General features: G+C 55.5%; 1 protein-coding gene and 1 non-coding gene across 3 annotated transcripts; both read left to right on the top strand.

Annotated features, from left to right (window-relative positions):
* Window positions 1–6,807: 6,807 nt before the first annotated feature.
* ODC1 (ornithine decarboxylase 1) lies at window positions 6,808–15,334 on the top strand. Of its 2 annotated transcripts, XM_047782656.1 has the most exons (12): window positions 6,809–6,907; window positions 9,206–9,332; window positions 9,412–9,545; window positions 9,807–9,980; window positions 10,173–10,345; window positions 10,603–10,737; window positions 10,858–10,939; window positions 11,120–11,203; window positions 12,462–12,624; window positions 12,708–12,820; window positions 12,900–13,114; window positions 14,862–15,334. In XM_047782656.1, exons 3-12 carry the CDS (start codon window positions 9,444–9,446, stop codon window positions 15,004–15,006), a joined length of 1,386 nt encoding a protein of 461 aa, XP_047638612.1. In that variant the 5' UTR covers window positions 6,809–6,907; window positions 9,206–9,332; window positions 9,412–9,443; the 3' UTR covers window positions 15,007–15,334. The 2 variants fall into 2 exon arrangements, with proteins under 2 accessions (XP_047638613.1, XP_047638612.1); XM_047782657.1 differs by lacking the exon at window positions 9,807–9,980 and having other exon boundaries at window positions 6,808–6,907.
* LOC125128549 (small nucleolar RNA SNORA42/SNORA80 family) lies at window positions 8,232–8,365 on the top strand. Its single transcript, XR_007135256.1, has one exon. It is a non-coding gene; the product is annotated as a small nucleolar RNA SNORA42/SNORA80 family (small nucleolar RNA).
* Window positions 15,335–24,180: the final 8,846 nt, after the last annotated feature.

Below are 24,180 nucleotides of genomic sequence, written 5' to 3' on the forward strand. Positions count from 1 at the left end.
AAAGAGAGACACAGGGGAAGGGAGGCCCTTTCTCCCCTGCTGGATCCTCTGCCTTGTCTGCTCCTGATGCCCAGAACCGGGGCCGTCTTAGAACCACAAGGGCAGCTGGGTCCCCACTCTGCCCATGGAAGTGAGACGGACGGGAAGACCCGGGTCTCCGGTGCTCTTGAGGCTCTGTGTGAATGACACCGGAGCCTCCCTTCCCTGAGACTTGTGGTTATGTGAGATGATTAATTTCCCCTGCTGCTTACGCCAGCGAGTAATGTAACACTTACTTGCTTACCAGGCTCTTCGTAGGAAGTGTCCTCCTGGGGAGGCAGGAAGATTCGGACCATGCCCGTCCCTGGCTTGTTTGATCCCAGACCCATTCCCTACCCCCCCCCACCCCCCAGGTCCTGCTCTTTTCTTGAGGGGAGTGGAGATGGGGGCTGACCCAGGAAACACGCTTGCTGCCTCTCTGACCAACAGCTTCCAATCCAGAGGCCCTGGTGGGAACAGAAGCCTCCTTTCCCTCCTGACTCTCTCCCCAGGACTGGCTGCTTCCCCTTGGTTCCAGCCCCTCTGGTCCGCGCCCCCCTCAGTGGTTCCAGTCCCCGCCGGACAGCCCCCACGGGGCAGGTGGCCCAGGCTCCTGCCGATCCGGCCCTGTGGTGGGCGGGGCACCCTGCATCGCTTCGATATGCTCTTATCTCCGAGATGGGCTCCCACCTCGTGCCATTCCCCCTTCTGAACAGTCTTGCCTGCTCTGGCCTGAGCGATACAGGGCATGGCGTGCCAGAGTAGAAGGTTCTGTACTCGGGGCAGGGAGGGGGACTCCTCGCCCCTTGAGCTCTCCGGGTCCCGTTGTCTGCAAGGATTTGGGTGGGCAGGTGGGAAGTACAGGATGAGGCCAGAGTCGGATTGTCCGCTGGAGGGAGGACTAGCCCCTGGGGGCCGGGCGCTGCCCCCCAGAATGAGCCCTCTGTCCTCTCCCCGAGGGAGGCTGGGCCCATGGCCAGCTGCCTCTCTGTGTCCCCTGGTCTTGATCTTGTCCTGCGTGTCCTGGGCCCCTCCCCAACTCTCCCTGGTCCAGCCTTTCCAAGCCCAGAGCTCTCCACGAGCTGTTTCTAATACCCAGAGCAGAGTTCCCGCCTTTGCCCTGGGGCCCCACAGTGGCACCCTGTGTGACCGCCGCCCCAATGACCAGAACACTCGGACACAAGCCTGGGGACAGCAGCCCTCTCTGACGATAAGCTCTCGCGGGCCGGGGCCTCCTCCGTGCATCTCTGAAGTGGCTGGAGGGGCCCTGGCCTGGCACGAGGGCTCCCGGCTGTCCGACGGGAGGCAACAAGCATCCCCTTCAGACACTCCTGCAAGCCTCTCCTCGGGAGCTCTGCAGCCAGGGCCCCCCGTGGCTCAGTCGGGCAAGATGCCAGAGGCTATTCGGATGGTCTCGGTTCTGACTTGGCAGCAAAGGGACGCTTAGGCCGAGTACACGCCTTCCAGGAGGCCCGGGTTGTGCAAGGGCCCTTTGCACGCTGCTCCCGCCGCAGGAGGAAGAAGCCTTGCGGGCTCTGGGGATTCCCAGAGGTGGGGCCCCACCGGGGTGGGGCTCGGGCAGAAACGGGGCCGAGGCAAAAGCCAGCAGAGGTGCTGCAGCATGTTGGGTCAGACGCCGTCACCAGGAGCTTAAGAGAAAATAAAACAAAGAGACGGTTTTCTTGAAGGTCAGGGTCCTTCCCCATCAGTTCCCCGCAGGCCCCCAGGAGCCCAGCCCACAGAAGCTCCAGAGGGGGCCCGTCCCTCGCCCCGCACACCACCAGCATGTTGGAGACACTCAATATCAACACATATTGAACGAATGAATAAACGACCAAAGGAAAATATTCCAAACCTTTTGTTTTTGTTTTTTGTTTTTGTCTTTTTAGGGCCACACTCGTGGCACATGCAGGTTCCCAGGCTAGAGCTTGAATCGGAGCTACAGCAGCCGGCCTCCACCACAGCCACAGCAATGCCAGATCCAAGCTGCATCTGCCACCTTCGACCTACACCATAGCTCACAGCAACGCTGGCTCCTTAACGCACTGATCGAGGCCAAGGACCAAACTCGCATGCTTATGGATACTGATCAGGTTCTTAATCTGTTGAGCCACAACGGGAACTCCTATTCTGAATCTTTATCCTCCTAATTTTAGATAGGACATGGGAAGACATTCCCATGAGTTCATCTGTCATGTAGCAAATACAAATCACAGGTCTCTGGAGTTCCCTCATGGCGCAGTGGGTAAGGACCAGCATTGTCTCCAAAGCAGCTTGGGTCAGGACTGTGGCATGGGTTTGATACCTGGCCTGGGAACTTCTACATGCCGTGGACGCTGCCAAAAAAAAAAAATACATATATATATTTCTCAGGACGGCTCTAGTTTCAATTTAACAATATTGAGTGACCAGGTACCAGGGCAGACACTGGATGTGTGATGATAAGTAAATCTGGGTTCTGATTTTAAAGGGAGGGGGAGGGGAGAAGAGAGGAGAGGGGAGACCCAAGGTGCCCCGACTACCATGTGTGATCTGTGCTGTGCTATCAGGAGGGCAGGGCCTGCCACACAAAGAAGCTTAGGGGGACTGGAGTGGCAGGAGATGAGGCTGGGAAGGTAAGCCGGGCAGGCTGCGGAGGGTCCTGGGTGCGGGGCTGAGGCATCTGAACTTCACCCTGTGGACCAAGGGCCACCAGCGAAGAGTTGTAAATATTTTTATTTATTTTTTTATTTTTCGTTTTTTCTAGGGCCGCTCCTGTGGCATGTGGCAGTTCCCAGGCTAGGGGTCCAATCGGAGCTACAGCTGCCGACCTACGTCAGAGCCACAGCAACGCCAGATCCGAGCCGCATCTGCAACCTACACCACAGCTCTCGGCAACGCCGGATCCTTGACTCACTGAGAGAGGCCAGGGATCGAACCCGAGTCCTCATGGTTCCTACTTGGAGTCGTTAACCACTGTGCCACAACGGGAACTCCGAAGAGTTGTAAATAAACAAGCAGTCAAGCCACGTGTTAGGAAGGTGGCATGTCTGACACTGGCCCGGCACACACTTCCTGGGGCCCGGTCTTCAGCTCCCTGAAAAGGCAGGTGGTGGGAAGCAAAGCATCCTTAAACTCCACGAGCGAAGCAAGTGAATGGCAGCTTCTCAGCCTCTTGACTGGGGCCACCTTCTCTGAAATGTGCACCCAGCTGCCCCGGATTCTGCTGGGCTCCCGGAGGCCCTGACCCAGTTCCTGCCAGATGGCCCTTGGCCCAGCAGCTAACTCCCAGGGAGCCACACCAGGGCCAGGGCGGAGGCCAGGAGAGGCGGTGATGCAACAGCCCTTCATAATACAACATCCCGGGACTTCCACTTCCACTGGTGTCTTTTGTCCTCCAACAAGCGCTTCTGGAGATGCCCCACTTCTCGGATGACGCCTGTGTTGCTCAGAGCAAGGAGGGCCTCCCCGGAAGCTCTCGGTGCCTGGAGCACATCATTTGCATGTTGGCAAAGACAGGGCACACTTTCCACCTCGGAGGGTGGACTGGATTTTTGGAAACACCTAAAACAATCAAGGGCAAGGCTAACACTACATGAGTGCGTGACTGAGCTTCCGGATACTATTTTTGGTCAAACATCCACATGTGACTAGCAGTGTCTTGTGACTGGTTCCCGTGGCCCTGAGTTCCAGCCCCCGTGCAGGACAGGTCCTAAGCTCCTAAGGTCCTCATGTGGCTGGATGTCATGAGCCTCATCCCAGCGACAACTCTTAGAACACTGCTGGAAAGAAATTTGCTGTGGGATAGGACCACGACAGAACACAAACCTACTTTCCAAAAGCTTCTCGATGGTGAATCATCCATTATTGAGTACATAGATACATAAATCATTGCTGACCATCGTCTCTCTCTCTCTTTTCTCCTTTTTAGGGCCACACCCACGGCATACGGAGGTTCCCAGGCTAGGGGTCGAATTGGAGCTACAGCCGCCGGCCGGAGCCACAGCTACGGCAATGCCAGATTGGAGCCGTGTCTTCGACCTACCCCACAGCTCACGGCAACGCTGGATCCTTAGCCCACTGATCGAGGCCAAGGATGGAACCCACAACCTCAAGGTTCCTTGTCGGATTCATTTCGGCTGCACCACCACGGGAACTCCTGGGTATCACATAGTTTGCAAGGATCTGTCGCTTTTCTCTAAGGAAAAAAAAAGGGAGAAGATAAAGTCTACTGACATATGCAGAAAGCCAAGAATAAGGCCAGGTTTACTCACTGTAGGCTTATCTTCTGAAACCCAGATTAGTTTTGGGGTTTAATGACTCAGGCCTGCGGGCGCCCAGACTCAAGGCCAAAACTCCCAAGCATCCGCCTGCAGCCAGCAGGGCCGGCCCTTGAGGAAGCAGCAGCTCCTCTTTCTCTAGCTTCTGTTTCCCTATCTGGGTCAAGCTGCATCATCTGAGCAAGGCCAAGCCTCCCCAGAGGACAGTGCGGGATGCGGGCATTTGCAGGTGTGGGGTGGGCTAGCCGGAGAGGTAGCATGTGGGGGTGACTAGCTGTGTGAGTGGCACATGTCAGCAGCAGAGGGACAGAGCACCTGGGTCCCAGACTCAAGAACTCACGTCTTCGTTCCAGCTAATTCCTCCAAGTCCAGAATTACAGAACTGAGCTGCAAGGGACCCTAGATCAGGCCCAAACTCCTCCATTGAAGGCTGGACAAAGAGGCTCACAGAGGGTTGAGAAAATCAAGGTCACCCCTTGGGTCATTACACCTAAGCCGCCAGCAGGGCAGGAGGGGGGCTGGCTTTCTCTCCACACCAGGCCGTTACCAGGATCCCACATGCTGAGACATCCGGTCCCTGCTGCTGGGAGGAGGCCGAATAGTGGGGGCAGTGTTCGCCACGCAAGGCCTGGATGATTGATGCGCCACAGAAAGCCGGGCCCGGCAGACAATGCTCCCCTCTTGGCCTCAGCCCTGGACACGGGAGATTTCCGGAGTTTGAGGAGAACTCTGTGTGTCTCTGGAACAAAATGTTGCTTCACAGAGCGGGGACAAATACCAGCGTGTTCACCGGGGCATCAAAGCTGTCCCATTTAGTGCCTGGGGCTGCAATGTCCTGGGATGAGATTGTTAATTTCATTGTTAATTTCTGCCCTCCTAAGAATTAACTTGCCAAGATGGGCCTAACTCCTCTCTCTCTTCCTCTAGGTGGTACCTGGTAGCAGGTGGGGCGGGGGGGTTGCTCAAGGACATAAAAATAAAGTTGATCAGCGTGTCCACGGGAAGAGGGGGCTCTCCTCGTCCTATCGCTTCACATACGAAGATTCACTACTGTTCACTGCCTGCGGAAGCCACGCGTGCTCCAGGGAAAGTTAGATCATTCATTCCTTCCTGCATTCATCAACCGAGTACTCACTGACTGTGGCCCAGGCCTGGGGGCCGGGAGAAAGGACGTTTCTGTAGCTGTAAAGGTCCTAGGGTCACCCTGAGGCCCAGAGAAGAGAGGCAATTTACCCAAGATCACACAATAAATTGGGGCCAGGGCCCCCAGCATCGGCTGTGTGGCTGGGACTAGTTCTTAGTCCCCACCCGCAGCCCTCAGGTCCGTCACACCCTAGGTTGGGGCATAACTGTCTGTTGTTAGATTTTGTCAACAAGGGAAGGAATGGCAAAAATGCAAGGGAAAAAAGAAGTGCCCCAAGTCCCTCTCTCGGGCTGGTACTGGGGTGGCCTGCCCCAGGGAGAGGCCAGACCTCCACCAGAGCCTTGGCTACACTCTTGGGGACTCTCAATTCCTTATACAGCTTTTGCCGTGTGCATCCCTGGTGTAGACACTGCGGGTATGTTGGGACTTACATAACTCTCCAAGTGGTGCCAAGCCCAGCGGACCTATGTCATTGATCAGCGCCATCCAATACAGTACGGGGCTGTGGATCACCTGCTGGCTGGCAGACCTGTTACTTCGTACCCCTTCTCCTAATTCTTTAGAGGAGTCTTCGGCTTAATAAGCCGAACATGTGCCTTCGCCTGTTGATCGCTGTTTGCTACCTAGATGGACACCTGGATGGACTTCACTCACAGGCGCCAGGACTGGGGAGCTGCCCGCAGCGGTGCCACTAACTTGCCCAGTGACCTTTCTGCCCTCTGCGGTTCTGCCCGTTTCTTTGTCGGGTGGAATTGCGCCGGAACCACTTGCAGGTTCCTCCCATAGGAATGGAGACCCCGGGCAGAAGGGGCCAGAGTCCGCCAGGTGGGGTCCACGTGGCCCGCTCGCGCCCGCGATCTCCTTTCCCCGCCCGAGGGCAAGAGGCATTTAATGCCCGGCGGAAGAAGAGAGCTGCGCGGCGCAGAGCCTGAAACTCCGCGGCGGTCAGGGGCCAAGCCTGCAGTTCCGCGGCGGCACCTCTCGGCCGCGGGCGGAGGGCGGGGCGCCCGCGCCGGAGGGCGCGCCGGTGGAGCCCGGCCCGGAGCGTGTGCGCGTGCGCCGGCCTGCCGCAGGGCCCCGAGGGGTGGGCGGGGCGGGCGGCGCTCGGCGGCGCTGACGTCGGCCGGCCGGCGCCCCCCGCCCCTGCGCCCCGCCCCCTCCCTGGGAGGACGCCCGGACGGAACCGATCGCGGCTGGTTTGAGCTGGTGCGTCTCCATGACGACACGCGCGGCGCTATAAGTAGCGGAGCGGCGGCGCGTCGGGCTTTGTCAGTCCCCTCAGCCTCCGCCGCCGCTGCCCCTCTGCCAGCGCTCCGGCGCCACCTCGGGCCGGCGGTCCTCCGCGGGAGGGAGCGAGGCGGCGGGCGGCCGGGCGGGCGGCTGACGGGGGCGGCGGGGACAGCGGCGGGGCGGCCGGCGGTCCTGCGCGCTCGGCGGCGGCGTCGCGTCTCCATGGGGTCGGCCCGCGGCGCCCGAGCGCTCTAAGGTGAGAGGGGCGCACCCGGCGGCGGCGGGGAGGGGGTGGGGAGGGACGGCCACGTGTCCCGGCGCCCGGGCCGGGCCGGAGGCCGGGCAGACCCTGCGCCTGGAGCTGCGGGGACAACGTGGTCGCCAGCCGGCCCCCGGCCCCCGACCTTCGTGGGCCTCTGCGCCCCCGGCCCTGGCGTCCCGGGTGAAGCGGGGCGCCGACCCCCGGCCCCCTGCGCGCTCGGCGGCCGCCGTCCCGGCTTAGGGCTGCCGGCGGCTGGAACCGGCGGCCCCGGGTTCGCCTCCCAACCACGTAAGTCAGGATTTCTGAGCCGGAAGCTGTTGAGAAAGCTCGGTCGTTCCTTCAACCGCTATTTTCTTTTTTTTTTAAAACCCACGTGGTAATCCGGTAACAGGTGCAGGAGAGGTAGGAGGCGAGCCGGCGCAGGTCCGTTTCACTCATCGCTCGTGCTCACTTTTATAAGGAAGAGACGTCCCGTTCTGCCAGGTTGCCCTGAATTCCCTTTTTTTTTTTTTTTTTTGTTAAACTTTTGGTTTTGCTCCGTATCCTGAGCAAATGTCGCAATGTAAAAACCCACTCGAGTCGCTGGAGCTGAGATAATCTAACTGATAATACGGAGCCTGCCATGGCGTAGAATTGCTTAAGGAATCTTTGAATGACTTGGTGATTTAAGAAAGTCCTAGACTGTGGAGATCGCAGTTCAGGCGAGCAGGCTCAGACATAGGAGCCGGTCCCAGGGTTTTCAAAAAAGGCTTATTGAAAATCTGAGATGATGGGGGCAAGTGTGGGGCGCAGAACCTCTTAGAAACGTCTGGGGAAGACGGAGGTGTTGACTTTACTCAGACCTAAAATTGAACATAATTTGGATAACTTCAGTGGCTGTTCGAATTAGGGCTCGGCTTCCTTTTAGCCCATTGGCAGTAAAGAATTTCATAGCAGAAAAGCGCTGTCTTGTGTTCACTGGGTCACTGTTAAGTAACTGAGATACGAACTCCAAAGGGCGTTCTTGGGTGAAGTTCCTCTATATTGAAAGTAACTGAAATAAAGCTTTGAAAGATACAGGAAAGCCCAATGTGTAATAGTGCTGTATTTGAAAGAAACAAAAGCTTCTAAGTTTAAGCCTCAATATTGCCTTAAAAATAGTTAACAAGACCCTAAATAACCCAGTCTGCCACCTTTGAGCCTACTCACGTGCTGTTCTGAGAGACACAGGAGTTTACCGGCGGTTCATCCCTTCCCTTCCCCGTGGGTGATTCAGGCAGCATAGGCGGTTTGACAGTGCCCGAAAGTCACATTAGATTAAAAATACACGTTCTGCCAAGCATGGGTTTGGATTTATGGCAGGCCCGTGCCCCTGGGCCTCTCATAGTGTCCCATGCCAGAGCAAACTGTGGCCCCGAACCATTGCCTGGCCTCTGCCCATAGGCTGCAGGCACTGAAGCGGGTTGCACAGTGTCAAAGGAGTCCCATCTGGCAGAAATGGGGTACCATCAATAATTTTAAGATGACTGCTGTGAAATTTCATGAAGGCCGAGGACAGCAGCCCTGACTGTTAAACGCGCTTTATTTTTGCTTATTCCTAACTCATTACCTTGCTTTTATTTTTCTGTAAAGTTTGTCAAAAATCATTCCCAGGTGGTAATCATTCATAGCCAAGCAAATGTTAGAGCACCTGGAAGGGCAGTTGAGACTGCCAGAATGGCCAGTGGGGTAGGCAGCACTGGTTTAAGAAGACTGATTTCTGATCAGATGTGGTAACTATATTACAGTATGTTGATTTGAAGATTGCAATTTAAAAAAATACATGCCTGGCATGAAAATGAGCACAATTCTCAGGAGACCGTAAGAGCCCTCAGCAAACGACAGTGATGATGCCTGTGTAAGACTTGGGAATGTGCAAGATGTTTATACAGCAACTTTCGAGAATCCCTGTAATGCTATTTTAAGCTTCTAAGAGAAGAACAACACTGAAGTGCGGTAAACTAAGCAGCATAGAGGTTTCCCTGTCAGTGAACTTCAGTACAGAAACGTTTCTGAAGCGTGCATTCTGCGTTTTTAGCAGGAATACTTGAAATGCCTTTTTTGAGGGAGACTGTACTATATATGGAACTTATAGTGTCCAGAAATCTAGTGTTGATCCTGTGGTGTCTCATTCCGTAGAGGTTTATGAAATCATGTGAGGACACCAATAGGAATGGGGAGATTCCAACCTCAGCAAGTGAGCTCTCTCTGGAGGGTGCTTGAGTGTGTGTGTGTGTACAAGTACCTGACTGTATTCCAATTTGCTGTGTTCAGATTCTGCTCAGCAGGACATTCCCACTGCTGCACCAAGGGCAGCCGTGTCTTCAGCGGGACGGGGATTCCTGGAGAGTTACCTTTGTGAAGAGCTGGCATAATTTAAATTCCATCTTTTGTTTTCCGTGTAAGTGTTCATGGTTTATCTTGCTAAGAATTACTAAGTATTGCTAGGACTTCCAAGTAAGTTTGTCTGCCCTGTGCAGTTTGTTGTGTTTCAGAAAGATATCAAGAAACCATGAACAGCTTTAGTAACGAGGAGTTGGACTGCCATTTCCTGGATGAAGGCTTTACTGCCAAGGACATCCTGGACCAAAAAATTAATGAAGTGTCTGCCACTGTGAGTACATAGCAAGTCCTTGCTGGTGGCGCAGCTTTGAGAGTGTTGGGGGGGGGTGAGTGGGAGACTTCAGGGGGGTCTCATGGGAATGTACGTGTCCTCTTGGGGCGTTTGGAATGTAATTGGCTGGGAATCATCCAGTGGCAGTCGTGATGGACTAAGTTATTGAGAATGATGGGCAGGAGGCGGGAAGGCTGCACATGGGACGTGTTGGGAGACTGACTGCTGACGGGTTTCCTGTGACTCTGGCCCTTACCGCAGGATGATAAGGATGCCTTCTATGTGGCGGACCTGGGAGACATTCTAAAGAAGCACCTGAGATGGCTAAAAGCGCTTCCTCGGGTCACCCCCTTTTATGCGGTCAAATGCAACGATAGCAGAACCATAGTGCAGACCCTCGCTGCCATCGGGACAGGATTTGACTGTGCCAGCAAGGTGGGCGAAAGCAGCAGAACTCAAAGGACTGCATGTAATGGCCCTGGCGTGGGCAGCAGGGCAGATCCCACCCGGTGTCTTGCTGGGGCAGTAGACGTGTTGATGGAGAGTAGGGATGGTGGCGCCTTGCCCTGTTTTCCGGGTCTTCCACGTGTCGGCTACGTGTATGTAGCGTAACACCTTCTTTTTCAGACTGAAATACAACTGGTGCAGAGTCTCGGGGTGCCTCCAGAGAGGATTATCTATGCAAATCCTTGTAAACAAGTGTCTCAGATTAAGTATGCCGCCAATAATGGAGTCCAGATGATGACCTTTGATAGTGAGGTGGAACTGCTGAAAGTCGCCAGGGCGCATCCCAAGGCCAAGTGAGTTAACACCGCCACCTGAGGCCAGGGGCTGACTGGGGGTCAGTGCAGCGGCAGCCAACTCAATTTCCAGTCCTTAGATTTCCATACTTTGGAATGTTGCCTGGGTCAGAGACAAAGCAGAAAAAAGCTTAGGCCCTCTTGGTGGGTGAGATCAGATCAGACCCAGACCGCAGGGCATCAGAGGCACGGAGTCTGATCCCCTGGCTGTAGGGGGTCTTCATCGCGGGCACCTGACGCACTTTGCTTGGTTCTAGGTTGGTTTTGCGCATCGCCACTGATGATTCCAAAGCAGTCTGTCGCCTCAGTGTCAAATTTGGTGCCACACTCAAAACCAGCAGGCTGCTTTTGGAGCGGGCGAGGGAGCTTGATATTGATGTCATTGGTGTCAGGTGAGCTCTTGGTGACGGCAGGGCGAGAAGCTAACGGTAGACAGTGTGGGTGTATCAGGCTTGCTCCCACTGGGAGTAGTTATTTCCAGAAACAGCATATTCTCCTGTCTCTTGGCCCAGCTTCCACGTGGGAAGCGGCTGTACTGATCCCGAGACCTTCGCACAGGCCATCTCTGATGCCCGCTGTGTCTTCGACATGGGCGTGAGTCTCCGTAACCCCACTTGGGAGGAGGGGCCGGGGTGGCAGTAACTGGTCCCAGCCCGGGAATTGGCCTTTGGTCCCAGTTCTCCTGTTAGAGTCTGCTAACCCTCCCTGCCGCGTACATTGCTCATGACTTGCTGCGAAGCTGGTGACTGACGGACATGATTTTCCTGCCTCTAGGCTGAGGTCGGTTTCAACATGTATCTGCTTGATATCGGTGGTGGATTTCCTGGATCTGAGGATGTAAAGCTTAAGTTCGAAGAGGTAATTCATAACAAAACTATAATCGCTAGCCCCTTAGTTCCTTTTTGAATGTCTCAAAATGCAAAGTGGTTTGTTTTGGTTTTTTTTTTTTTTTGCTTTTTAGGGCTGCACTCGCGCCACATGGAGGTTCCCAGGCTAGGGGTCTAATCGGAGCTACAGCTGCCGGTCTACGCCACAGCCACACCAGATACAAGCCGTGTCTGCAACCTACATCACAGCTCACAGCAGTGCCAGATCCTTAACCCACTGAGCGCAGCCAGGGATTGAACCCACAACCTCGTGGTTCCCAGTCGATTCCTTTCTGCTGAGCCATGATGGGAACTCCAAAATTCAAAGTGTTTATTTCACTAATACCAAAAGGGATTCTACAAACGTGAAAATAACGTTGTGGTGTGGTGTTTGAGTGGCTTCTGTGCTGTTTAAAGTCATATTTGATATTTTTTGATTTTCTAAAATAAAATGAACCCAAAGCCGTGGGAAAATGGACTGCATTGCGAGCTGTCCCTGTAGAGAAGCGTGCCCACTTGTGCATCATTTCCCCAGAGGTTCTTTGCTAGAATTTGTGCTGCTTTTTCTTAAAACATTTTAACTGTTTTAAGTCATAGAAGTTATGCCATTGTGTGCTGCTCATTTATGAAATAGATGTATTTTCTTACTAAAATTATGTGGGCGTTCCCGTCGTGGCACAGTGGTTAAGGAATCCGAGTAGGAACCATGAGGTTGCGGGTTCGATCCCCTGGCCTTGCTCAGTGGGTGAAGGATCTGGCGTTGCCTTGAGCTGGGGTGTAGGTCGCAGATGCGGCTGGGATCCCGAGTTGCTCTGGCTCTGGTGTAGGCTGGTGGCTACAGCTCCGATTCGACCCCTAATCTAGGAACCTCCATATGCCGCAGAAAGCGGCCTTAGAAAAGACAAAGAGACAAAAAAAATAAATGAATAAAAATAAAAACTAAAGTTATGTGGTGTAGGCCACATAGGAAGATATATCCTATTGACACATTTTGCTATTAAAAAAAAAAGCGCTGTGGAAATAATACATTTGTACCAGTGTTTAATAAAATAACACTTAGAACATCATAAAGAGGGTGGAAAGGGCACCTGGAGGGAAATGAGAAGTGAAACCACAGGCACAGGCAGGCTGGTTTCCAGGGAGGTGGAGGTGCTGATGGCTGCTGTGATGTTCTTGTTGTCATGTCAACAAAGCGCTGTGTGTGCCTTGCGGGTTCCCCTTGACCCCCTGCTCCCTTTTATCTCGGGTAGATCACCGGTGTCATCAACCCAGCGTTGGACAAGTATTTTCCCCCAGACTCCGGAGTGAGAATCATAGCGGAACCAGGCAGATACTATGTTGCATCAGCCTTCACGCTTGCAGTTAATATCATTGCCAAAAAACTCGTGTTAAAGGAACAAACAGGCTCTGACGGTACGTTGCAAGGGATGAGTCATTGCACGTATCACGGAGAGTCGGTACCAAAAGCGGTGACTGAGACGCATTTGCCTTTCCAGACGAGGAGGAGGCCAGCGAGCAGACGTTCATGTATTACGTGAACGACGGCGTGTACGGCTCCTTCAACTGCATCCTGTACGACCACGCCCACGTGCAGCCGCTCCTGCAGAAGGTACGCGCCGCCGGAAGCGCGTGCGGGTCCGGGCGCTTGGTCAGAGCGAGGGTCATCAGGTGTTTCTCTCTCAACACAGAGACCCAAACCAGATGAGAAGTACTACTCATCCAGCATCTGGGGACCGACCTGTGACGGCCTGGATCGCATTGTCGAGCGCTGTCGTTTGCCCGAGATGCATGTCGGCGATTGGATGCTCTTTGAAAACATGGGTGCTTACACGGTGGCTGCTGCTTCCACGTTCAATGGATTCCAGAGGCCAACCATCTACTATGTGATGTCGGGGCCCACGTGGTGAGTGGCGGCAGTGCGTGTTCATGGTTCTGATAAGGATAGATACCTTCCAGGAGTTCCCGCTCTGGCTCAGCCGGTTAAGAAGCTGACCGGTATCCATGAGGATGCAGGTTGGATCCCTGGCCCCAGGTCACTGGGTTAAAGATCCAGTGCTGCTGTGAGCTGTGGTGTACATTGCTGGTGCGGCCTTAGAGAATTGATACCTTCCAGGATTTATGCTTGTGCTTGTCTGGTTAGTTGGGTAAGAAATTGATGTGCTTAGGATTAAGGAGTTGCTGTTGCAGCTCAGTAGAAACGAATCTGACTAGCATATGTGGAGGACGCAGGTTCAATCCCAGGCCTTGCTCAGTGAGTTAAGGATCAGGTGTTGGTCTGAGCTGTGTTGTAGGTCGCAGCTGCAACTCAGATCCCGGAATTGCTCTGGCTGTAGTGTAGGCCAGCGATTACAGCTTAGCTTTGACCTCTAGCCTGGGAACCTCCATATGCCACAGGTACAGCCCTAAGAAGACAAAAAAAAAAAAAAGGATTAAATATTCACGATGTTTAAATGTTTCTCCCTGTGTTAAGAATATGCTCTAGCTACAGCAAAAAAAAAAAAAAAAAGGATTAAATATTCACGATGTTTAAATTTTTCTCGTTGTGTTAAGAATATGCTCTAGCTACAGCAAAAATTTGACAGAAGATTGTAAATCAACTGTAATAGAAAAAATAATGTTAGAAGTGTCTAAGAATATGCTCGAAGAGGGAGTTCCATTGTGGTTCCTTCCATGGGTTAAGGACCCGACGTTGTCTGTGAGAATGTGGGTTTGATCCCTGGCCTCGCTCAGTGGGTTAAGGGTCTGGTATTGCCACGCAAGCTGCAGCGTAGGTCACAGATGTGGCTGTGGTGTAGCATCCAGCTGCAGTTCCGATTCAACCCCTTGCCCAGGAACTTCCATATACCACAGGTGCAGCCATAAGAAGAAAATATGGGAGTTCCCATCTTGACACAGCAGGAACAATCCGACTAGGAGCCATGAGGTTGCAGGTTCGATCCCTGGCCTTATTCAGTGGGTTAAGGATCTGGCATTGCTGTGGCTGTGGTGTAGACTGGCAGCTACAAGCTCCAATTCGACGCCTAGCCCGGGACCCTCCATATGCTTCAAATGCGGCCCTAAAAACACAAAAATAAAGTATATTCTGGGAGGTTCTTTGTGGCACAGCAAGTTAGGGACCTGGCATTGTTACTGTGGCTTGAGCCACTGCATTCAGTCCCTGGCCTGGGAATTTCCATATGCTGTGGGCTCAGCCAAAATGTGCGTGTGCGTGTATTTTAGAAATTTTGGGAGATAAAATGGAAGGAAAATCCCTCCAATAATAGCGGTTTATTCTCAGACTTCAAGCAGAAGATTTTTTTGGCCGCACCCAAGGCATGGGGAAGTTCCCAGGCCAGGGCTTGAACCTGTGCCACAGCAGTGACTGCTTGAGCCTGCCGAGCCACCAGGCATGATCATCCTAGAAAAGCCTGAGGAGGGTATTGCTGTGTAGCCCGAACATTTTACCAAGCGCCTCTGACGTGTGGTTCCCTTGTTGCCGGCTGGTTCCAAAGAGGGTTCGGAACAAGGGCTTGTGTTAGAGATACAGTGACTCGCTTCCTGGTGACATCGTAGCTGAGGACGTGCGTAGGCTCGGGAGCAAGTTACTCTGCAAAACGGCCCGCTTAGGAGTGACTCGGGGTTTCTGAATCGGCCGCCTCTGTCTCTCGCAGGCAACTGATGCAGCAGATCCGGAACCATGACTTCCCCCCGGAGGTGGAGGAGCAGGACGTCGGCCCTTTGCCCGTGTCGTGTGCTTGGGAGAGCGGCATGGAGCGCCACCCGGCAGCCTGTGCTTCAGCGCGCATCAACGTGTAGACACCACTCTGGTAGCACTGCGAGTTTAGCTTGAATAAGGGTTTGGGGGGACCGTTTAACTTAATCACCGCTAGTTGGGAGATGTCTGAGTAGGTTGGCACAGATGCAGCAATGTGGGAGACGAGGAGATGGGTCACACTTATCTGTGTTCCTATGGAAACTATTTGAATATTTGTTTTATATGGATTTTTATTCACCTTGCCACCATGCTACTAGAGTGCCCTTCACCTGCCGAGCAAGCGTTTGTAGCTTGTGCGTTGGCAGGATGGGCCGGAAGCTCAGTGCTGTGACCTGTTTTAAAAAAAGATAATAAAATATCTTGAAATAATTAGGCATTGAGGAATTTTTACAGCGTGTCCATTCCAGCGGCGCCCCTCCATGTGTTTCAGCTGTGGGAATTGATGGTTTTTCCCACAGGCCGAGAAAATCGCCCCAAGGACTTGGGAGTTGCCTGGGTTGAGTATTTGGAAGCCACCGAAATGCCTTCTTCCTGTTTGTTTTATTTCAAGCCCTCGAGCCCTGGGGCAAGCTTTGTGGGTTCTCAGAAGAGTGGCTGTAGGCCACACGCCGTGGGAGGGATGGGCACCGGGGCAGCTAACAGCTCGGGCTACCCTGGGTGGCCGAGGCCACTGTGAGCTGGCAGTGCCCAGAGCCCACCATCAACTCGCCCATGCCTGTCACAGCCAGAAGGTGCGAGGCCCTTCCCACTCCCACAAAGAGCAGACGAGTTGTGGGTGGAGCACAGCTTTTGTCCACGTGCTTATTTTAGTAAATGCAGCTTTGTCTCGTAGATCTGACCTTGACCACTGGCCTTGTGTATTCTCTTGTACCCCTGCTCCCCAGAAAAGGGCTGCAGGCTTTCCTATGCAGTGGGCACAGTGAGGATTGTGAATCCTTGCTGTGCACAGGGAGGAAGGAGGAAGGCGGCCGGCCAGCCACAAAAGAGGCACATGTCACTTGAATGCCACCATTCACTGCAGGGGTCACTAGCTTCATTAGAGGGGGATGGGGTCGGAATGCTACAGGTGAGCAGCATCTTACCCCAGGGAACTAAATTAAGTCCTGCTGATGCTGGTGGTACCTGGAAGGAAGGGGTTGAGGGGAGTGACTCTGTCCCTAAAAGGCCGCCTTCCCCGAGATCTGGTTCAGCTTGGATGCTGCTCCGTGCCATGTTCACGGGCCTTGCCTCTTGGCCGCTTTGCCACACTAGGGCCTGGTGTGTCAACAGCCCTGGTGACCGACCCTTCAGGGACGCAAGAGCATGGCTTTAGTTGCCAGACCCTGAATTTTAAGATTTCTCAGGAGCCACAAAGGAAACAGGTCTGCTTTGGAGTCTGAGGAGAGGAGCAAGGCTTCGCCGGACAGTCTGTCCCACGTCTGTGAGCGCGTTGTCCCCGGTCTAGACGCCAGTCCGAAAAAGTAACGATGCCTCCGAGGCAGCGCAGAGCGGGCCCTGAGGACGGAGGAAGAGCTGCGGTTCTGAGGTTCTACTTAGGTCTAGTGTAGTCTGGCCGTGTGGCCAGGGCTGGAGGGTAGGGAAATAGCCCCAGGTGGTTCCATGCCACCCACAGCCTCTGCGCCCGCCTGCTGAGAGCCTGGTGAAGCTGCTCATGAACCCTGGAGTCTGGTGCTGGTCAGGTGACCTCCAGGAGTGGGCACGTGAGTTTGCCAGAGTGCAGAGACCTCAGACGCCTGGGTGCGTGTCATGCTCCTCCAGGACCGGCCAGTCCTAGTCGGCTGTGTGTACCCCCCAATCCCCCGTGAAGACGGCACTGCCTGGTCCTTCGGAGAAAGGACGTTTCTAAACCTTGGCTCCAAGTGCATACAGCCGGCGCCTCCAAGGCCATGGGCGCATCATCCTCGTGAGGATGCTGGGCCCCACGTGGCGTCTCCAAACCCGGCCGCCCTTGGGGAGCGCCTCACATACAGATGGCTGGCCCCAGCCCAGGCTGGGCACACGGTGACCACTTAAGACAAAGTAAAAGGGTCCCTGCCGTTCCCATGCCACAGTGCCATCCAGACGGGAGCTTTCGGGGGACAGATGAGAGTGCAAAGCTACTGGAAGAAAACATTTGACGTCAAAAAGGCAAGAGACATGGAGAAACTAACACACACACACGTGGAAGGAAGCGGTCGGTCTTTTCACATTGAAAGAGCTCCAATAGGTCAATAACAAAGGGAGAATCCAATAGGAAGCGGGCAAGACTTGAACTTAGGTTCACAGAGAGAAGACCTTGAACACGAACAGACTTTAAAACGTGTTCATTCTAAAACGGCCTGCTTCTCACCCGGCGGGTTGGCGGGTTGGCGGAGACCACAGGGGGCTTGCTGGCTGGGCGAGCAGGCAGGCTCCGCCCACGGCAGATGGAAAGGTGAAGTCGCCTCTCTGGAGGGAACTTGGCAATATCAGAAATAATCCACCTTATCTTTGTCCCAAGAATTCTAAGAAATGTCTGGCAAATCCACGTACAAGTCTTTTCACTGTGGCATTTTTCACACAGCACATCTTAGAAACAAACAGCCGTACATTCATCAAGAATGTCCTGATGCGGGAGTTCCCGTCATGGCTCAGTGGTTAAGGAACCTGACTAGCCTCCCTGAAGACATGGGTTCGATCCCTGGCCTTGCTCAGTGGGTTAAGGATCCGGTGCCACTGTGGCTGTGGTGTAGGCCGGCAGCTGGAGCTCCAATTAGACCCTTAGCCTGGGAACCTCCATATGCCACAGGTGCCGTCCTAAAAAAGAAAGAAAAAGAATGTCCCAACGAGGAGTTCTCATTGCGGCTCAGTGGGTTAAGAACCCAAGCAGTATCCGTGAGGATGCAGATCGGATCCCTGGCCCCCACTCAGTGGGTTAAGGATCTGGCGTTGCTGTGGCTGCGGTGTAGACTGGCAGCTACAACTCCGATTCGACCCCTAGCCCAGCAACTTCCGTATGCTGCGGGTGAGGCCCTAAAAAGAATAAGTCCTAATGAGATGTTGGGTGCTCCAGAGCCCAACAGGAGCTGACGTGGACAGCCGAGCTGGGTCAGGGGGCCCGAGCAGGCCTGCTCGGGCCTGCTCTTCAGCAGTGAAGGACCAGCAGGGCTCTCAGACCAACCCGGCTTAGGGGGGCTGATGGAGGCAGCAGAGCCACAGGGGGCCAAGGCTCCACCCCTACCTACCCTCCGAGGTGGGGGTCTCCGCCCTGTCAGGGGTCACCTGGGGCCGGGGTCAGACTCTGAGTCTGCACCTGGGCCAGTCTGTGCCCAGGGCCAGGCCGGAAGCCTCTGGACAGCCTGCGGTCCGTGCCCTCCACCGCCCTCTCCAGCCTCCTGGCTGACCATCCTTTGGCCCACGCAGGCCTCACTCGGCTTGCCTTCCACAACGGGTGCCGCCAACCCCCCATGGTGACCTCCACAATGTGGTGACCCCCCACGATGGTGGCCTTGCACGTCTCTGCAGACCCCATGATGACTTATCAGGTTTTCTCAGGCTCCTCTATCAGCTGGCTGGTCACCTCTGTTAGGGATTTTTCTGGCCCTCCCCGTCGCCTCTTCAGTGTGAGCCCTGCCTCTGCTTTGCCCAGCTCGGCTTCCTCCCTCCTTCCCTCTTGCTTCCTTCCTTCCTTCCTTCCTTTCTCTGCATCCATGGCCTATGGAAGTTCCCGGGTCCAGGGATCAAACCCGGGCCAGAGCTGAAAACTACTTCGCAGCTGCAGCAACACCAGATCTTTAACCCACTGTGCCAGGCCAGGGCTCAAACCAGCACCTCCACAGAGACAAGCTGGATCCTTAACCCACTGTGCCACAGCAGGAACTCCTTCGCCCAGTTTTTACCACATCCGTTTTCAAAGGAGGGGGTCGTCTGCAGAAAAGGCTTTGCTGAGCCTTCCCAGACGCCTTTGCACAGATGACACGGCCCTCTCCTGTGAGCTCCCAGCCCACGGGTTAAGGAGAAGGACCTCAGCGTGAACAGGTGCATGGTCCCAGCTCCTGGCCACTTCCCGTGGGAAAAGAACCATGGCAGGAGGGAGCCAGCATCTCTGTCCCCCCAAGGGCAGAGTCCCAGCTCGGGGCCCTCACTGTCTCCCAGCTGTCTCTCTGCCGGGGTGGCAGCCTTTGGGCCAGCCTGGAGCACCCACAACTCTGGAGCCCAAAGAGACTGCACCCGGAGCTGCAGTCATGCGAGCCTGGGGCTGCCCTGACTCAGCAGACCGGCCGGGCTAGTGGCAGCGCCCCCCAGTGGCCTCCTCCCCAAGAAGGGGGACTTGCGAGGGCTTTTGCCTGGGGTCATGAGGAGTATCCGTGAAGCTCAGAATTTAGCCCACTGAGCAAAAACACCCCAGAAATGCTTCCTGCTCTTTTATGGGGTAGGAGGATTCTTCCCATCCTCACTGCTGACTTGAGAATGCAGAGGGTCTTGACAGATTGTGTCCTGGGGGTGGCCTGGCCCCTGCAGCTTCAGACCTGCCCTAGGAATCATGAGGTTGTGAGTTCGATCCCTGGCCTCGCTCAGTGGGTTAAGGATCCAGTGTTGCCATGACCTGTGGTGTAGGTCACAGGCGCAGTTCGGATCCGGCATTGCTGTGGCTGTGGTGTAGGCCGACAGCTGTAGCTCTGATTCGACCCCTAGCCTGGGAACCTCCATATGCCACAGGTGCAGCCCTGAAAAAAAAAAAAAAAAGGACATTGCATGGGACCTATGAATACTGAAGGATTACTAACCAATAATAATTATCTGAAATTCAGGTTTAAATGGATGCCCTGTATTTTATGTTTCACCCCAGTTGACCTCAGCTTCTGTGTGCTGTGTGGCCCAGAGAAAGTCTGGTGATCCTCCAGGCCTCAGGCTCTTCATCTGTCAAATACGACAAGGACCGAAGCCCCCTCCATAGGCAGGCCTAGGCGACTCCTAAACCAGACGAGGGATCTGCACACCCAAGCCCAGGACGGCCCTCCCGGCCGTGGCCACCAGGGGGCAGCAGCACCTCGTGCTTGAGGCTCCTCCGCTGGTCTGGCGCCACGACCCAGTCCTCAGGTCCCTTGGTCACTCACCGAATGCCGACAGAGACCCGGCTGTGACAGGAGAACTGTGGGGACTGGAGTGTGGCCCTGTTTAGAGGGAGATCCAGGGCCAACCACACCGGTCATTTGGGCTTTGAGGTGGGGCTCCAGACAGCCTCGTCCTGGACCAGGCTCCTCCCTGTGAAACTCCCTGAGCCCCGTAGGTGAGGCCACCCCCATCCCAGTCCACCCCCACCCCCACCGAAGGCCCAGGGGACAGCAGGTGGGTCCCCGCAGCCTGTTTTCTCTGCCACCTCCCTGTCCAGAGCGGGTAACGCCTCCCAGCCTGCGCTCCCCAGGAGCCCACACCACGCCTGGTGGCTCAGCCCTGCACCCCTCACGCCCTGGACACCCTGCCCTGGCTGTGAGGACAGGCCCACCTTCCCTCTGAAGCATGGGTGGCGTGGGAGGCAGAGAGGCACTGCCCTCGTCTCCCCGCCCCCCCCCCCCCCTGCAACTGACTGGTCCTTGGGACCCAGGTCTAGGTCCTGCCTGTCCCCACATGTTGGTCCCTGGGTACCCAAGGCTACTGGTATCATTTCCTCTCTATCTTTTTTTCTTTTTGGGGGGTCACCCGGTGGCACATCCAGCTCCCTGGCCAGTGGTCACAGTTGCCACCTACACTGCAGCCGCAGCAAGGTTGGATCCTCCAAACTGCTCTGTTGGGCTGGGCATCGAACCTGTTACTCAGCTCTCCAGAGACACTGCTGATGCCACTGCACCACAGCGGGAACTCTTTCCCTCCCCCCCCGCCCCCCCGTCTTTGTAAAGTCCTGGGTCCATGCCCTTCTCACATCAGAGATGCCCCCGCCCTGGGTACCTGGTGCCAGCCCCGGCTCAAACCCCCACTTCTGGAGGAGCCAGGAGCACCGAGGGCCCTTGCATGAGCCGGAGAGTCAGAGGGGCAGGTCCTGGCCCAGGGGTAGCCTTGCCCTCCCCCAGGCCCTGCTGCCCCTCCCTCCGACAGCCACATGCAAGGCCAAGTTCAGCACCCCTGGCCCCTGGACCCCATCTTGCGTGTCCAAGGTCACGTGGCTTGTCTGTGGCCCGGCTGGGACGGGTACCTCTGCCTCTGGGTGGGGGGCCCTTTGGGTGCAGCTGCAAGTGCTGCCCAAAGCCTGCCTCTGTGCCCAAGGCCAAATTGAATCACAGAGACAGTTTTGCGTGGAGGTGAAAAGAATAGTGTTGTTGCTTTGCCGGGCAGCACATTCATGCCTGCAGAAACCGTGCCCTGAGGATTTGGTGGGGAGATACAAGGACGAGTTTCAAGGATGGGATTGCTGATAAGGATGGGGGGCTGTTCCTCTCATTGGGCCTCAGGGGGTCTCCTGAGGAGCTTCTGTGGATCAAGCTTCTCAGACTGTGACCTTCTCTCTGGAATGACGACATTGAGCGGCTAACATCTTCCAGTGCTTGGGGGTTTCGCTTCTGCAGAAGAGCTGGAAGATCCTGCAGGTGTCTCCCTAGAGAGGACCCGGGGCCCCTGCCCCAAGGCTGAGCTATTGTCTCTCGAGGGCTCCTTCCCCGTCTTTGCCTCCCCTCCCTTCCCGGAGGAGCAACTGAACCTGCCCCCGGGGAAGGTTATGGAGGCTGAAGCCTATTCCCTGAAAACTAGAAAAAGGAGACAGAGAAAGCCTTCCATGGAGTTCCCGCTGTGGCACAAGGGGATTGGAGTCGTTTCTGCAGCACCGAGACGCGGGTTCCATCCCTGGCTCGGCAGAGTACGTTAAAGGATCCGGCATTGCCGCAATCACAGTGCGGGTTGAAACTGTGGCTTGGACCCTGGGAACTGGCCTGGGAACTCCATATGCTATGGGGCGGCTGAAAAAGAAAAAAGAAGGGAAGGCAGGCTTCCAGGCCCAGGAACCCCATAAGGTCCTGCTTGGTTCCCGGGCAGTGGAGTGGACCCTCTGCTGACTCCTCATTTATTCACACTCTCATTCTGAGCATCTAATTCTTTTGTTCTTTTTTTTTTTTTTTTTTTTGCTTTTTAGGGCCGCACCTGCAGCATATGGGGATTCCCAGGCTACGGGTTGAACTGGAGCTACAGCTGCCAGCCTACATACACCACAGCCCCAGCAACACGGGATCCGAGCCGCATCTGCAACCTACACCACAGCTCACAGCAATGCCAGATCCTTAACCCACTGAGCGAGGCCAGGGATGGAACCCACAACCTCATGGTTACCAGTCAGATTCGTTTCCACTACGCCACGACAGCAACGCCCTGAGCATCTCATTCTAAGCCGGCCCAGCACTGGCTCTGCGCGGGGAGGGCCACCAGAGGGAAGTGAATTAGGAAGGGGAGAACTGTGAGGGGGACATGGGAGTATCTGGGGAAGGGTGGGGACGGGTGGGGACGGGTGGGGACAGCCCTCCCCTGCGGGGAGGAAGGGACACTTGCACGGAGTCTTGGGAAAGGCTAGTGTGTGGGTGCCCAGGAAATTCAAGGAGGCCACTGTCAGCCCAAGGCGAGGGGGTGTCCTACTGTGAAAGCGGCAGGGAAGCTGAGCGCCAGGGACTTGGAGCCCTCCCCCCACCCCCACAGCCTTCACACGTCCCCAGGAGCCACCGACCTGCCAACAGGGGCCAGGCCAGACACCCCGGACCCCTGACGCCAAGTCTCAGTGCAGGTTGGGCCTGGCTGTACGTCCTGACCCCACCGTGTAGGACAGACACACATCCCACACTGGGTCCCAAGGCCCTGGGGCCCCATCTGCAGAGCCCACACGGGTCACTTTGCCGAGGGAGGAACGCGCAAGGCCGAGGGGATGAAGCAGGAGAGATTTGTGAAGACATCGAAGGGTGGGTGCCAGCAGCCGCCTGCGAGGGATGCTGGGATTATAAAGAGTTTGTGCCGGGGACTCGTGGCAGGAGCAATGAACAGAGCGGGGAAGGTCGGGGTGGCGGGGGTCCCAGGACAGAGGGCAGTAAATCCTTACAGGTGGCTAATCTACGCAGGCAGTTGCTCTCCTCGCACCATCATTTCCTGCGGCCCAACTTGAGCCTCCGCATTCAGAGAAAGGGTCGGGCCATACCCGTGTCCCCCTGTCCGCAGGTCTCCGAGGTGAACAGGCACTTTGGGGGGGGGGCACGGGTGGAGGGGGGTCCGGGACCCGATAACGCACTTCCTGTCCCTCGACACTGTCGGGGGGTCAGGCCATCTGACTGGCTCTGAGTCTGCCCCTGACTTACTGGGACCTGAGGAGCAGCGTCCCTGGGGTTGGTAATGGTCCTGGCCTGTTGCTGGCAGAGTCCCTGGGCTTGGTGAGGGTCCTGCCATCACCCCTTCCCTTCCCTGGGCCAACTGCCTCGTCGCCTGCAGGTGGAGCAGGTGCATGGCAAAGGCCCTTGTCAACTGGGAAGTGCCCTGAGCCACAGCAGGAGGGTGGAGCTGGGGATGGAGTAGGATAGTTACACGGGTAGTTGGAGACGTCCCGACAGGGGATAGCTAGACAGGGACACTTGGGGAATCTGGGGAGCCACCGCAAGTTCATAACCACGCAAGAAAACCATCGGAACATCGTGGAACAAAGCAGGCTTGGTTAACCATAAAGCCATACATGAAAGCACGGGATATGCTTCAGGTCACTAAGTGAAAGAGAAAGTGGGGCCTGCGTTCAAGTTCGGTAAGATAATGACCCTTAGGACAAGGACAGGAATTCAAGGGAACGATGACCTTTCAAAGTAGGAGACCCTCATCGTACAGAACCCTGAGGTGACTGGCACATGTTACCACCTCTGGCTCTGCCACCCCTTCCTAATGGTCTGGGCCATCATGCTTCACTCTGGGGTTGACGGCAGGTTGAAATCAGGCCAGACATTTAAGGGGTTCAGCCGTATCTGTCCTAGGAAGCCCTCAACAAAGGGGGCGCTGTTATGCTGGCTTAACGCGGGTCCCCACAGGGAAGGCGGGCCTACACAAACCGAATGCCCACGTAGGTTGTATTAATGGAGGCCTAGGGTTCAGGGTAAGGGAGGTGACAGTCCGGTCTCCCCCCACCCCAGGAGATGAATAGTTGTGGACATAATCCCCCCACTCCCACTCTCCCCACCCCTCCCCAGAGCTTTTCTCCTCCGGTTCGGAACGTTGTCCTCTTTGGAGGGTTGTTCCCATGGCTGTGTATCAGA

The sequence above is a fragment of the Phacochoerus africanus genome, chromosome 5 (genome assembly GCF_016906955.1).
Source record: "Phacochoerus africanus isolate WHEZ1 chromosome 5, ROS_Pafr_v1, whole genome shotgun sequence".
NCBI classification, from domain to species: domain Eukaryota; kingdom Metazoa; phylum Chordata; class Mammalia; order Artiodactyla; family Suidae; genus Phacochoerus; species Phacochoerus africanus.